At 56.7% G+C, this 14,894-nt stretch overlaps 1 protein-coding gene across 1 annotated transcript; it reads right to left on the minus strand.

Annotated features, from left to right (window-relative positions):
• Positions 1–6,959: 6,959 nt before the first annotated feature.
• Positions 6,960–14,357, minus strand: NPAS4 (neuronal PAS domain protein 4). Its single transcript, XM_075005458.1, has 8 exons — positions 14,168–14,357; positions 13,611–13,759; positions 13,089–13,191; positions 12,446–12,695; positions 11,812–11,921; positions 11,576–11,714; positions 9,817–11,078; positions 6,960–8,719 (listed from the first exon to the last, which is right to left on the minus strand). Exons 1-8 carry the CDS (start codon positions 14,340–14,342, stop codon positions 8,691–8,693), a joined length of 2,217 nt encoding a protein of 738 aa, XP_074861559.1. The 5' UTR covers positions 14,343–14,357; the 3' UTR covers positions 6,960–8,690.
• Positions 14,358–14,894: the final 537 nt, after the last annotated feature.

A 14,894-nucleotide genomic window follows, 5' to 3' on the forward strand; every position in this document is an offset into this window, starting at 1 on the left:
GTGCAAGAAAAGTGCTTCTGCTTCTGGGGAAGTGAATCCTTTGCCTGAGCCTGTGGGGGCTCGAGATGGAGCCAAGATCCCAGAGCTGCATCTGAGGGCAGCTGAAGCCCAGATGGGAAGTGGGCCTGCCTCTGTGTCTCTCAGGGGGGATGATGCTTTAACTTGGTCTAATCCAGTTAGGATCATCAGGGAATCCCAGAGACCAGACGATTCTGGTACTTGTTCTTTGCCTGATGCTGAGGTGTTACTGGGAGGGGGTGAGAGGACTCTGTCCTACCAGAGTCATCCTCTCGCCAGGACACAAGAACAGACGGGCAATGGAGTTACGCTGACTGATGAAGATAAAGGAGCTGGTAGCAGAAGGGAGGAAAGGGATCCTAACCTTCTGTCCGGTGGTACTGGCTGTCTGCCTGGAGGGGGATTACGTGGGAATCTGCCTGATGGGCCAGAAGTGATCCTGGGTGTAGGTGAAACCCAGGAGCTGGTTGTGGCTCAAGGGAGCAGTGCCCCCATGGAGGCAGACAGGGGTGAGTTATTGTTTGGGGAAGCTCTTAAGGAAGAGAATTTCCCTGAAACTTTTCCTGACCCGTCTGTGGGGACTGCAGAAAATGGGAGTGAGGTGAAGGAGAGTGAACAGGAAAGGTGCATGTCTGTAAGAGCCAGAGCAGCCCTTTGCCTGGGGAGAAGTTTGTTTCAGCTCCTGATGGCCAGGACCTGCCTGAGTGTGAAACCACTGGCTGTGCTCTGCAAGGGTCCAAAGCAGGCAGGGTAAAAGTTTCTCAGGAATTGGAAGTTGATGCAAGTAAAGTGAAAACTATCAGGGAGTGTGAGCAGCCCTGTGAGAACCAAGTAAAACAGCTGCACAGTCAGTCTCTGTAGGATGCAGGAGAGGGCCAGCAATTCCCCATCTCCAGATGGTGGAAACACTTATATTCTTATACTGGACTCCACTTCTGATTCCATGGGGAGGCAGTAGTTGGAGGTGGAAGGACAAAGGAGCTTTGGGCCTGGTGGGCCAATAAGGGATAAACAGGGATTCCTCCATGTGGATTCTGCATCTGGGACTCACAAAACAACTTTTAAAAACCAGTTTGGTTTGCAAATTTCCAGGCTGGCTGGGAGCGGGAAGTCTCCCTGAGATCATCAATGGCCCAGCTCTTGTTAGAAGGGAGGGCACAGCCAGAGAGATCAAATTTCCACCCCAGGGGGCAAGGGAGAAGATTAGAACTTGATGGTGCTAAGAAAGGCCTCAGCCATTTATCCCCAAAATACCAGATTCTCAAGGATGTTGCACAAAGGTTGTGGTCTACCAAAGAGCAACGTAAATGTACAGTTGCAATGGGTTTGTTCTGTTACTCACGCTGACTGCTGTAACCAAGGGGTGCTGCTACCAAAAGCTGTAGAATTGTACCATGTACTGAATGTTTGGAAAGAGCCATTTGACATGATGACATTGATGTAGAAGCATGAATTGTATGTTGAAGGAGTCTGTAACTCTGAAATGTCACCATTGTTCCCTGTAACTAGTCTTGCAACCTCTCACATGAGGAGGAACATTCCAAACCTATTGTGTGGCATGGAAGGGGAAACTGAGGCACACAACCATTTTGGTGGTCTGGCTAAATGCCAAGGGTGGAAGCATTTGTACCTTCTTTTACTGGACTGTAACTGAATTCCAAACATTGGCTGGAGCAGCTGTATGGGCTGGGGGTCAGACAGGGCAGGGCCCAGACCAGAAAAGAACTATTTGATCTGTTGGTGCTGCAGCGTCTGTATGGGCTCTGCCTGCCCGACTTTAGAACGTGGCTGATGGACCAGAGACAGAAGCAGGGAGACCGACCAACCTGAGGGAACTAAAGGGACTTGTCCAGCTGCATCACATGAAAAGGGCCAATACCAACCTCCTGAGTTGGAGTCTCCCCCAGCAGGATTATGACATGGAGGTGGTGCACATCAAGGGGAGCACTGAGGGTACAGCCGATGCCCGATCACGAGGGGAGGGCCCCGAACTTCCCCAGGTCACTGGCTGAGTGACCCCGCTCAGTTCGGTCTGGAAGGGGGGAGAGATGTGATGGAGTGGGGGATACCTCTGTGTGTGTGTGTGTGGTTCACAGAGAGTGTGGGGCTCCTGCTGAGGGTAACCCTGACGACCAGGTAACACCTTTGTACTGCAGACAAAGGAGGAGGTGGAGCCTGAGGGGTTTGAACTGGAACTGGGAGTTGGAAGCAGTTAGTCTGGGCTGAGGGAAAGAGAGACCAAGGAGGGGGCAAGGCCCCGGCTCTGGGGGACCCTCGGGGCCTCCTCTCCCCAGCATGGATTGGACTGGCTGTCTCTGCCTGCTGCACTGACTCCTCTGTACGATGCTGTGTCCTGTCGGCTAATAAACCCGCTGTTCTCCTGCTGAGTGAGAGACTCTCCTGCCTGCGGACAGGGTGCAGAGCTTGGGGGACCCCAGAACCCCATCACAGCACCTGCCTCAGTTTCCCCCCAGCAAGAAAAATGCCAGAACCCCACCCCCTAACACGCTTGTGCTGCCCCCTGCCATGGCGCACACCCAGGGCACTCAGCAGGACACTGCCACATTCACCCCACACCCCTCCCCAAACCTGACCCCACCCTCCTCCAGAGACACCCCCCCCCGCTGCCCCCTTTACCGCCCCACTGCGGCTCCCAGAGCCCCTGCGCACGAGCCAGGGACCCCCAGCGGAGTGACTCGGCTGACACCCCCCGCGCTCCGCAGCAGGGGGGGGGCGCCCTGCCCCCCGCCCCGCCAAGGTCACCCCGGGATCGGCCGCACGGCTCGGCGCGGGGGGGGAGCGGAAATCGCTGCACTGCGGGGGCGGGGGGGGGGCGGCCCTCGCCTGTCCCTTGGCCCGGCGCGCGAGGCCGGGGAAGCGACCAGCCGCGCAAGGCCGGACCGCTCTCACCTGCAGGCGCAGCCGGGTCTCCCTGCGTCGGAGGTGGCGCCGTGGCTGCGCCGGGAGGAGCCAGCGGCGCTTCCCCTCCCTGCCCGGGTCGCCCCCCGGAGAAGGGGCCGGGCCCAGCCGCTCTCCCCGGACACCGGCGGGGCCCAGCCCGGAACCCTCCCCCGGGGGTCTGACCGGGCCCCGCTCTCCTGGGAAGGGGAACGGGCGTGGGGGAGAGACAGAGGGAGATGGTCCTCGGATTGCGGGGGGGGGTCCCTGCTCCGGCTCTGTCCCCTCCCCCGTGCCCGGATCGCGGGGGGGGAGGGTCCCTGCTCCGGCTCTGTCCCCTCCCCCGTGCCCGGATCGCGGGGGGGGGGAGGGTCCCTGCTCCGGCTCTGTCCCCTCCCCCGTGCCCGGATCGCGGGGGGGAGGGTCCCTGCTCCGGCTCTGTCCCCCCCCGTGCCCGGATCGCGGGGGGGAGGGTCCCTGCTCCGGCTCTGCCCCCCCCCCCGTGCCCTGATCGCGGGGGGGAGGGTCCCTGCTCCGGCTCTGTCCCCCCCCGTGCCCGGATCGCGGGGGGGAGGGTCCCTGCTCCGGCTCTGCCCGCCCCCCCCGTGCCCGGATCGCGGGGGTCCCTGCTCTGGGAGTTCCCAGGGCCCAGGCTGCAGCGGCTTTCCCCCCCCAGCCCGGTTCCCAGTGGCGGGGGCTGCTCAGCACGAAGCTCACCTCCGCTCCTTGCGCTTGCCTGGGACCTCCACTTTCCCGCCAAGCGGTGGAAAATGGACCGGGGGGCGGGGCCCAGCCGCATTCGCCAGTCAGCCCTGCCCCCTGCGACCCCCTCCCCTCCCGCTCCTCTGCACACTCTGTCTCCCCCGGGCGCCCCGCTCCAGTCACACAGGCGGCTCTGCTGAGACCCTGGGAAACAGAATCCCTGTCCTGGTCCAGCTGCCCTCTCTGCTCAGTGCCTCAGGTTCCCTTCGCCCTGCATCTGGCCAGGCTGTGAGCTGTTTGGAGTCAGGGCTGTCTCTGCGGTGCCGGAGGGGGGCCCAGGTTCAGCACCCAGCACGACCTAGGAAGGGTGGGGGCTGGAAGGGGCAAGCCACCCAGCCCCCTGGGCTGCAGAAGGCCTCAGACAGGTGTTTGTCCAACCTGAACTTACAACTCCCCAGGGGTGGGGGCGCCACAGCCCCTTTGGGAGACCTGTTCCCGGGCTTATGTAACCTTAGCATTAGGACCTCCCCAAGGTTTAGGCTGCTGTGTAGACATAGCCTCAGTGACTTTAAGAAGTGTCACCGGTGTTCAGACCATATGTAGCGGTCAAAAGGTCCAATTTCCACATTCTGCTTTGGAAAGCTTGCTGACCCCTGGTGTAGGAAGTTTAACCAGCTCACAGATCCTGCCCAGGCAAATATCAGAACCCAAAAGCTCCTTACAGCCATTAGGGTTTATTAAAAGAGACAGTGCTGTAGTAATCAGCTCCTTCTATTTAACAGCATTACCAGATAACTGAACATGCTTCCCCACAACACTGTAGTATGGCCCCTCTCACGATTTTCTTGGAATGAAATCTCTGTACACATATATTTACCTGCCCAGGCACACCCAGCCATGTTCTTAGGCCGAACACTTGGACAAACAATGCTGAGGGGACCGTACTTTGTCTGAGGCTCGAATACAAAGTAACCTGTCCTCTGTTTTGCTGGGGAAGTAACTGGGCCGTTGATTTTCCCTTAACCTCAACCTCCCATGTGGATTTAAGGGGCCTATGATGGATTATAAAGCAGTGCTCCACTGACCCCCAATGTACGGGTGGAGACATGGTCCCTGGACAAAACTTGCATGCGGACCAAATTGCTCCACATCAACCCACTCAGCTACCCCTTTGCTGCTCCCCAGAGCAAGTTCCCCACAGCCTGCGCCGAGAAAGAGCAAGACCTGGGGAGCGGAGCCAATCAATCCTGACTCAGGGCCACACTCCGCTCTCTCCTGGCACAGCTCAGCTCCTCCACTCACCACCATCTAACCTGCCTCCAGCTGATTTTTGCTGGGTTGATGCCGCTCACGCTTGGGTTGGGCCAGCAGGAAGGGGACAGGCAGCTGGCGGTGCACACAGACATAGGCCTGTTCCCTCCTTGCACCCCGAATCCCTGCACCCATGTTACAATTCAAAGCTGTATAAACACTTCATTGTCTGCATTGCCTTCACCAGCACACTGAATGGACCCCACTGCAGAACTAACGGAGACATACATGAGTTGCTGTCCCCGTCTGCCTACCACCAGGGGAACATGCACCCTGGTTGGGAACCTCTGGCCAAGGTGGCCCCTCAGTCTGACCCAGCATGGATGTGCTTATGTTCTTAATCATTCCTCTGTGGCTGGGTTCTTTTGCTTTTTTCCAGCTGGGGGGTTCCTGATAGCCAAGGAGCAGCTGTAAGCTGATGAGGGTGTAATTCTTCATTTCCTCTTGTGCGCAGTGTTCCCTGTAAGCTGTGTGTTCATGTGGCTGCTCAGGAGAGGGTCCAGTGCTGCCCAGCTGATCAACCGAGCCCCCCACAGCCAGGTTTTGTGTTGCTTTTGCTGGTGCACATTCACACAGGCCTCAGGGCACATCACATTTATTCTGCAGATAGATGGAAAAGGTTGGAGGCCCCATTGCTCGTGTGACCATTTGCACGAGGAGGAAGATTACCACATGATCATAATACAAGCCTGGACAGACTTATTTTAACCACACAGGTGTCTGCCTGGGGGTCTACGCTGGTGAGGAAGGCTGAATGCATCCCGGGAGGGGCTGGATCTCTTAAAGGCACCAGTCCACTGGTGACAACATCCCAGTCTAACACCATCACATGGTTGGTTCACACTGAACTTGTAACTCACTCTTGTTCCCAGAGCCTTTTCCATAGCAGCGCTGCCTAGTCAGTGAGGCCCCATGGCAGAACAGTACCTCGGCTTTCCCGCCCACCGGGCGCACGTTGTGCTCGCCTTCACAGAAATTCCTCTTAGTAATTGCCACCCAATCCTCCAAGGTCTTGAGACCATTCTGCAGTCCAGCCTTGTCCTTGGGGAGCTGGCAGCTCCTCCCAGCCAAGTCGTTAATTACAATGTTGGATCCCGCCAAACCCAAGACAGACCCCTGAGGGATCCTACTTGCTGGTCTCTTGCTTTGATGGTAAGCCAGCAGGGACTACGCCCTGGGTTTGGTCTTTCAACCAGTTGTTCACCCACCTCATAGGAATCGCATCTAGATCGTATTTCCCTACTTTGCTGATAGGAATGTCATGGGAACTATGTCTAATGTTCAGCTATAGCAGGTCTGCAGTGTCTCCCACAGTCGCCAGGCTGGTTATGCAGCCAACCTGCACACCATCCCAGAGGCAGCTGCATCCAGCTGTGTGTGATAGTTCCCTAGAGAAACAATCCCCACACCCCACCCTCGGGGCAGCTGTCAGGGGAGAGATCCCTGTATTATCAGCCCACCAATCTCATCCCAAGAGCAGCCACAGCTTGGCACCTGAGGAGGGACTGCCAATATAAAGAGCGCCTGCGCTCCACTCCAGGGGTAGCTGCATCCCCTGGGCACAGGTGAGCAATCCCCCACCCAAGCCATGTGCTGCGGCAGGGGCCTTAACTCTCTAACTTGGCACTGAGGCACCTTGCCCTTAGTGCTGCTGATGGGGGGGAGGGCAGGGAGTGGTGGTGGTGGGGATTCCTTGCTCGGGCTTATGGGATATGGAGATACCTGGCATGAGGGGGGCCTGAACTCTTAGGGTCTGTGAGCTCAGTTGGGGTTTGTGCAGCATCTGGCCCAACAGGGCCCTGCTCTGGGTCAGAGTCTGTCCAAAGCCTGGTGTGATGAAATCGCCAGTCTTGGTGGGTGCCTGTGTAGCCCCTGGCACAATGGAAGCCCCAAATCTCAAATGCAGCCCCCCAATACAATTGCCTCCTTTGTCTCCCTCCCTCCCCCATCAGCAGGCCTGCAGCCTCTCAGCACATTTACTATCTCCCCAGGCGGTCACGGAAGAAGCACTCCATGTGCGTTTTGTTCACTTCAGTTTTATTACAAAGGTTCCGGCATTACAAACGCACTCACAGCGACACACACCGAAGAACAACACCACGTTGTCCATGACCTGGTGCACAATGATCTGTATATATAATATAGAGATATATGTACAGCGATGGACACAATGATCTTTTTTGTTGAGAACAAAAGAAATCCCGTCGTTTTCCTTTACAAATATACATGTGTCTTACAATCCTCCGCATTTCGGCAATGTGCGAATTGGGAAAGAGTTCGAGGATTCAATCCTGATACTTGAGCGTAGACAACTCTACGGTTAGCGACATGGGCGCCTCACTGGGCGGCACATCTTAACATTAGTTTTTTGTTTTTGTTTTTTATCAACACACCAAAAAGAAAGGCTGCGGGGAGGAACCCCATGGGATCCTGATGCCTCCCAGTGTATCCCCGTCGCAGCACAGAGATTGTGCCCCAACTCAGGGCTCCAACTCTGGAGAAGTTAGAAAATCATTCTTGTATTATTTAAAAAAAAATTTAAAGCTCTATTTATCTACCTATATATTTATATATAAACATTTCTGTTCTACATTGGTAAGTTTCACCCCTCCTCACCCACCCCAGGCGGGAGAGAGGGTGTTTCTAGTACCAAGAATCATTCTGAGTAGCTCACTCTGGTGACGATGTTAAGCTCTGATCTGGACAGGGGATTACTCCAGACAGGTGAGTTAACATTAATGGGTGACATTTCAAACTGAAACAAAATGAGAGCATCTCCTGCTGAGCAATGATCTCACTCCATGCTGTGTCTGAAAGCTGGACTAGGCCCTGGAATGGGAGTCCCTTAGGGTAACGAATTCACAGGCTCTGATCCGGCCTGACATGGATAACACAGGCTGGAGAATTTTACCCCCTTACCCAAGCACTGAGTACCAGTGATTTGTGGTTAGAGGACCTTTTAGAAAGTCACCCAATCTGGGTTTACAGCCCACATGACGGAGAGTCCATCACATCCCCAGGCCATTTTTATCAATCGTCCTCCCCACTTGAGCATTCACCTTTTATTCCCTGTCCAGCTGCCCCTGCGCAAGAGACTGTGATCGTGCCAGCTTTGACAGACCCAGCCTAGAATCTCAGCAGAAGCCGCATAGTGATATGGATGTAGCTAGGAACGCTGCATTTTGCCCAGGACAGCTCTGAGAAAAATCAGAGCTGAGCCAGTTGAATCTAGGGACTCTTTCTGAGTGAGGAACAGAAATGCAATTGCCAAAAAATGCCTAAACAGCCATGGGCCCTTACTGCGGTAGGTTAGATACCACCTACGCCCACCATTCTCTAGGGGGTTCAGAGGGTGGGAAGTCCAAAGCCAGGCACCCCCGTGCCTTGTTCCAACACTGGGTTGAATGCACGTGGGGGTACAGGCCTTGGGGAGAGGCGACCGTAGTATTTCTTATTAAATTACATACATATACTCACTACGAGTGAATACAGTTCTATGTGTAAAGCCACGTACAATGGTCCCTTTCAAGAGCTCTGGTCGGCAACTCTAGCTTCGACAGCACGACGGTAGCCTTTTCTTGGGGGGGCGGGGGGGAGGGTTGTAAAAATGCCAGTTCTTCTCCCACAGCTCATCCCAGGGACGCCCAGGCTGGTGCTCCCGCTGGATGTGCAGAGTCAGGTCTCAGCTCGAGTATGGGTGGAAGAAGCTCCTCAAAATATGACAATATGCCATACTTGGTGAAGTAAGTCACAGACTTATTTCAGAACGAAGGGTCACTTTCGCTTCCATCTGCAGGGAGACACAAAGCAAAGGCGGCCGGGGGGTTAGAGGGCATGGGGCGTCCCACCACAAAGACAGAACGTGCCCTCCCCATCTGCCGTCAGGCCTGTGGGAGCTGGGCCAGCTGCCTCACCGATCGCCTCTAGAGGGCGACCTGCTCCACAGCTCCCTGGGAGAGGCTGTTCTCTCCTACTTTCCCAGATTGGGAACTGACACATGTAGCGTGATAGGGTCGGGAGCAGGACCCAGGAATCCCAGTCTTATCCTCTAACCACTAGACCTTGTTGTGCACTTGGTATTGGGAATGGAACCCAGGAGTCCTGGCTCGTAGCTTCCCTGTTCTAACCCACTTCCCTCCTAGAGCTGGGAGATACCAGGAATTGTTGCTCCCAGCCTCCTACTCTAACCACTACCCACCTCCCAATGCTGGGACAGAACCCAGGAGTCCCGGCTCCCAGCCTCCCTGCTGTAACCCACTACATCCCACTCCAGGCCTGATCTGGAATAGACCCCAGGAGTCCTCACTCCCAGCCCCCTGCTCTGACCTCCCTGAGTCAGGCCCTCTCTCTCTCGATCCCTTGCCAGTTGCTCCGGTGCTGTCTGCAAGGGGAAGCCCCATTTTGTAGTGCTGGCCTGACCAGGAATGCTCAGGACACCTGGGTTCAGTTCCCAGCTCCACATGTGATATTGGGCAAGTCACTGACTCTCCCTGAGCCTCAATTTCCCTGCGTATCAGGGGGAGCATAATCCTGTGTCTAGAGCCTGTAATCACACTGGGACAGGGACTGCATCTGTGCAGTGCCCAGGCTGACGGATCTCGGTCTGGGTCTGTGCAGTCCCTGCAGTGATGGGGCCCTGAGCTCAGTCTGGCTGCCTTTAGATAGCTCCCTGGCAGCAGCCTAAGGAATGGCCCTGCAGCCACACTGGAGCCTGGGCATGGGTGGGGGCACAGTGCTGGAGAGCAGGGCTGCCCTCCTGGAACAGTGATGTGCCCCACAGTGGGGGCAAACGGGAGGCTAATAGGGAATCCCTAGAATCCAAATCCACGCAGCCCGAGTTCCTGCACTGAGCCCCTCCACCCCATGTGGCACTGCCCCGGCCCTTACCTTCATGGAAGCTGTCTTGCAGGTGGCTCTGGAGTTGATACAACTCATCTAACCCATCACAGGGCGACCTTGAGGCACACGTCTCAAAGACTGTTTCATAAGAGGCCAGTTCTTCCAGAAAGCACTGCTCTTCCGGAGACAGGTCCGTGGAGGGCGAGGGAGCCAAAGCCCCATTGCCACTCTCTTCGGTGTCCAAGCTTAGTGGACTACTGACGTTCCCACCGCAGAAGTGGTGGTGGAGGGTGCACCGGACACCGGCGCCGCTCTTCTCGAACAGAGAGGTGGACAGGTCCTGGAGAAGGTTCTCCAGGGTGTCCTCTTCCAGGAGGCTCTCCTCTGGGCAGGAGAGGAAGGAGAAGTCAATGCTCCTCCAGCTCTTGAGGGGCTGGAAGTTCAGGCAGGGTTTGGGCACACTGGCCGGCAGGGAGGAGCTGCGGCTGATCTGGCCTTGCTTTGCCTGGAGAGAGAGCTCAGGGGAGTGGAAGGAGCTGAAGTCTTCAGCCAAGCTGCTGATGTGCCTGGCCAGCAGGTCAATCTCAGTCTTTTCTTTTTCAGAATATCTGAAGAAGGTCTGTTTGATGGGGGAGGCCTCCGGGGTGAGCACCCCCTCGGGCACCATGGGCACGTCAATATAGAGGGGGCCTCTGACCTCCGGCAGCGTCATGATGGTGCAGTCCCCATTACCGGGGCTGTCAGGAGTGGGCGGCAACTTCTCATAGAGAGCACTGCAGTTCTCCGGTGGATAGAGGAGCTCGGAGGAAGTGGTGGTGGGTGGCGAGGTGGTGGTGTTGGGAGGGAAGGACTCCTGAGTCCCAAACATGAAGGTGCAGCCCTGGTGGGGTGTGTAGGGAGGAGTGCAGACAAAGTCCTTGGAGGAGCCACCTGGGTTGTCCCTCCGGAAGGCCGGCTCGTAGGCAGTGGGAAAGAACACGTAGCTGAACTCAGCGTCTTTGCCCGGTTGTCCCATGCTGGAGCCGGGTGCCTCCTCCACAGAGGAGAGATTGCCCAGCTCCATGGCCATTGACGCTCCCTCCTGGCTCAGGCTGGTGCCCTCTGCATACTCCAGGCTGGTGAAGTCGAAGGAGGGCACCGGGGCAGAACCGGTGGGTGTGCCGGACAGGGGTGTGAAGACCTGGTCGGGGCTGGAGAGCTGTGCTGGGGACACCAACCCCTCCGAGTACGGCGGCGCGGTGCTTAGCACATAGGCAACCTGTGGCTCCTCCGAGGCCAGCTGCTGACGCAGGCACCAGGCTTCAGAGTCACTGGGGACCAAAGGGTGGTGGGATTAGAGCTGGAGCTGGCAGGGTGACCCTCCCTGGCCATGGGGGTGTCCCCTGTACCTCTAACACCCCCCCGCTCACCTATTGCACTATGGACCCACAGACCAGCACTAGACCAGGAGTCAGGACTCCTGGGTTCTACTCCTCGTGCCAGATCTTGGGCAGGCCCCTTCCCCGCCCTGGGTCTCAGTTTCCCCTCAGCCCCCCTCTGTCTGTTTAGTCTGTGAGCTGTTTGGAGCAGCGACCATCCCTCAGGCGGAGTCTGTACAGCATGCAGGCAGCACAATGGGGCCCTGATCTCAGTCCAAGGCTCTGCAGTACCCAGCCCGATGGGGTCCCTCACTCCGCCCGAGGTTCCTAGATTCCAACCCAAACCAGGGCCTGAACCCAGGAACTGCTGAGTGCTCAGGACTCTCACAAGGGGGAGCACTGCTGGCTCAGGGCCCTGGAACAGGAAGAGGCCATCAGCGGGCAGCTACCTGATGATGTGGTTGTGGCAGGTGATGGGGATCTCAGCGCTCTCCATGCGGGCCAAGGAATAGATCCAAACCCAGCTGACACCATCTTTGGTCTGGAGCCGGACAACCATTTCCACCTGTGGCTCACCAGTATCACCCACTGCCGGGGGAGAGAGGGGGCGTTAGTGTCAGGGATCCGCAGAGAAGTACCCAGAGCAGCCCTCCATCACCCAGGGAGCGGAGGAAGGGATACTCACACAGGCGGCAGTGCTGGGCTGAGGCATGGCCCAGGTCCTCCGGGTGCACCAGGCTGTACCACGACCTGCACAGGAGCTCACTCTTTTCAAAGCCCAGATGAAAGATCACACTGTGGGGAGTCAAGCACAGGAGACCATTGAGCACTCAGGAGCAACAGAGAATGACCCAGTGAGCAGTGCCCGGCTGGGATTCAGAACACTTGGGTTCTAGGCCTGGCACTGGACAGGGAATGGGGTCTAATGGGTTAGAGGCAGTGGCTGGAGCCAGGACTCCTGGGTTCTGCTCCCAGCTCTGCCACTCATCTCGGGGCCGTCCTTCACCTTTGTTTCCCTTCACGGTCTTTGAATAGTTAGGCAGTTAATCAGACTTCACCCTGGGTCTGTGGAGCACCGGACATGGTAAGGACCCTGACATGGATCATGCTTTGATTTTCAGACTCAGCTCAGGGGCCCACCAACCTTAATCCCCTATCTTTTACAGCTGCCCACATTAGGGTTCAAGGCACCCCCCAGAGATGGAGTAGCCACCCCTTGATTTTCTTCCTAGCCTCTTCACACAACTCCTTCTGCCCTAAAACAGGACATGTTGGAAGGTCCCTCTTCCCCCTGTGCCAAAGGCTGTGTTCCTCCTCACCTCTCTGAGATGTCCAGGATGGCCAGGTCCTTGGTGTGCCGGCTCTCAAAGGAGGCCAGAAAGAGAGAATTGTGGCTGAGCCGTGGCTTGGGCTCTAGTGGGGTGCAGAAGGCTATGAAGACGGGGTTGGTGGACCAGTAGGAGCCAGGCGGTGGCTGATGGAAGTGGCCCCGGATCAGCACCAGCTTGTTTCCCGCACTCTGGCGCCGCACAGTCTTGGAGGTGTTGAAATGGCACCGGAACAAGCGGTCTGAAAAGCAACAAGGGGAGAAGAGGATGAGCATGGGGCAAAGGTAGGGAGTCTGGGAATGTGAGTTGGGAGCTCACAGAAAAACTTAATACACTAGGGATTGCCAACCCTGGGAGTATTAGCTTAGTACAGGAGTGACTCTGTCCCCACGTGCTCATTTCTAGCTATTCACCTCGTCTTACATAAGCTTAGCTAATCACCCATCCGTCTCCCCGCTCTCCTATTTCCAGAACGGCCGAGCTCCCGCTCATTTCTGTGTCCATTTGCATACTCTGCGCATATGTCTCTACCGTCTGTCCCTCCTCGGCTGGTGTCAGGAACCCTCCACTCTGCCCTTTCTCAGGTGTCATGTTCTGCCCAAGTGCTGCTGCATGCAATCATGTGGGAACTCACCTGTATCTGTTGGGGAGGGCAGCGCCAGCTGATTCCGCATCACAAAGTGGTCAGTGGGGTCAATGATATCGTAAATACTGTCTCCTTGGGCTACCAGGTCCACCTGGGGGTGAGGAATGGTGAGAAGTTAGATCACACTGCCATGCAACACAAGAAATAGGTTGCTCAGAGCTGAAGTCTGAGGCTGGCAACAGGCATCAGTGTGCCAGGATCTCTAGGTGGCCATATACCAGAGCTCTGCATTAGCAGGTAGCTTTGTATTTACGTTACACAGCTCCCCATGCTACCAGTGCCTGTGTTTATCAGCTGTGCTGTTTATCAGCAGATGCAGGGACTCCCTCAGGGGTTACCTCCATGCACAGCCATCCTTCTACCTATCCATCCCCATACCTATTTCCACGGTCCTCACTCTATCCATCCACTCCTGTACATGCACCCTCTCCCCCAGCTCTGTAGCATGCACAGGAGTGGAAGAGTTAGTGTGTGGCTACCCTGCCACTGGCTTGCTGACTGAGCCCTTACCATCGAATGCCCCAGATGCTCTGCTACATTCTCCGAGACATAGATCAGCTTCCCTTCGCCAGTGAATGCCAGGAGGAAGCCTGGGAGCGTCTGCATAAAATCTTCCAGGTCCTGGGATGACAGCAGGCTCTCCAGCCCTCCCAGGGCAGCTGCTGGGGAAAAGAAGCGGGACTTAGGATACTGAGCCTGGCCATGCATTACAGCCCGGTAATACCATGGACAGCGACCTGCTGCAGCCACTGAGTCGATAGCCTGCCGCTTCAGTACCACAGACAGCAACCCCGCGAATCACCTGGGCAGCACCATGGACAGCGATCTGGAGCTAGTGTCCCGAGAGTCTGTAGCTTCAGCACCACGGACAGTACCCCCAGGCTTCCATCCCTGCCTCAACCCCTTTGGCTGGAGGTGCCCAGAGCCAGAACCTCACCAGGCACTGGTGTCTAACAGGTGTCTGTCCGGGCACACTGCCTCCTTGCATCTCTGTCCCAGTGCCAGCCAGGCAACGGGTCTGTCTCTCCCCCTCACTCTCACACAAACGCGCTCCCAGGGCTGGTTACCTTTGGTGAAGAAGATGGACTTGCGGGTGTAGATGCACGCCAGCGACATGATGTGCAGGTAAGAGAGCCGGACTTTGTCCCCTTCCGCGATGGGCAGCAGCTCCTTAAGATTGCGGATCTCAGCGTTGATCTGGTCCCGCCGCGCCTTGGAGGCGCCCTTGGTGGAGCGGTACATCTGGGCTTCTCCACGCTCCGTGGTGGTCGGTCTGTTCGTCCGGCTGGCTGTGCGGCTCCCAGGTTCCTGCCGGCAGATCTGATTGAGAACCTCAGCCTGCATCCCGGCTTTTATAGGCTGCTGGGAGTGTGGGCACTGGCATGGTAAGGAAAGTGGGGCGGGAAGATTTGCTCAGATCAATGGAGGGATATGGCTGGGAAGCTGCTCCCCCTCCCACCTCCCCCCTCCTTCTGTGTGCTGGGGGAGCCACACGTCACCCTCTCCTCAGTGACGTGCTCCGGTGGGGGGGGTGTGGAGGAGGCAGGCACAGAAACACACTGCACCGAATTAGGAGAAAAGCAGCCAGAGGAGAGATTTGACTGTTGGAATCATGTCTAGCTCCAGGCAGAGTCTGCCTGGCTCCTTCCCACAGTCAAACATTAACTCTTACGCTGCTTCTTGGGAAAGGGCTGGGTAGGGGAATCTTATCTATCAACCTTCCAATCACTTCCATCTTCTACCCCCCATCCATTCATTCCTTCCATCTACCTACCCATCCATCCACCCTCGATC

The sequence above is a fragment of the Carettochelys insculpta genome, chromosome 11 (assembly GCF_033958435.1).
Source record: "Carettochelys insculpta isolate YL-2023 chromosome 11, ASM3395843v1, whole genome shotgun sequence".
Lineage (NCBI taxonomy): Eukaryota > Metazoa > Chordata > Testudines > Carettochelyidae > Carettochelys > Carettochelys insculpta.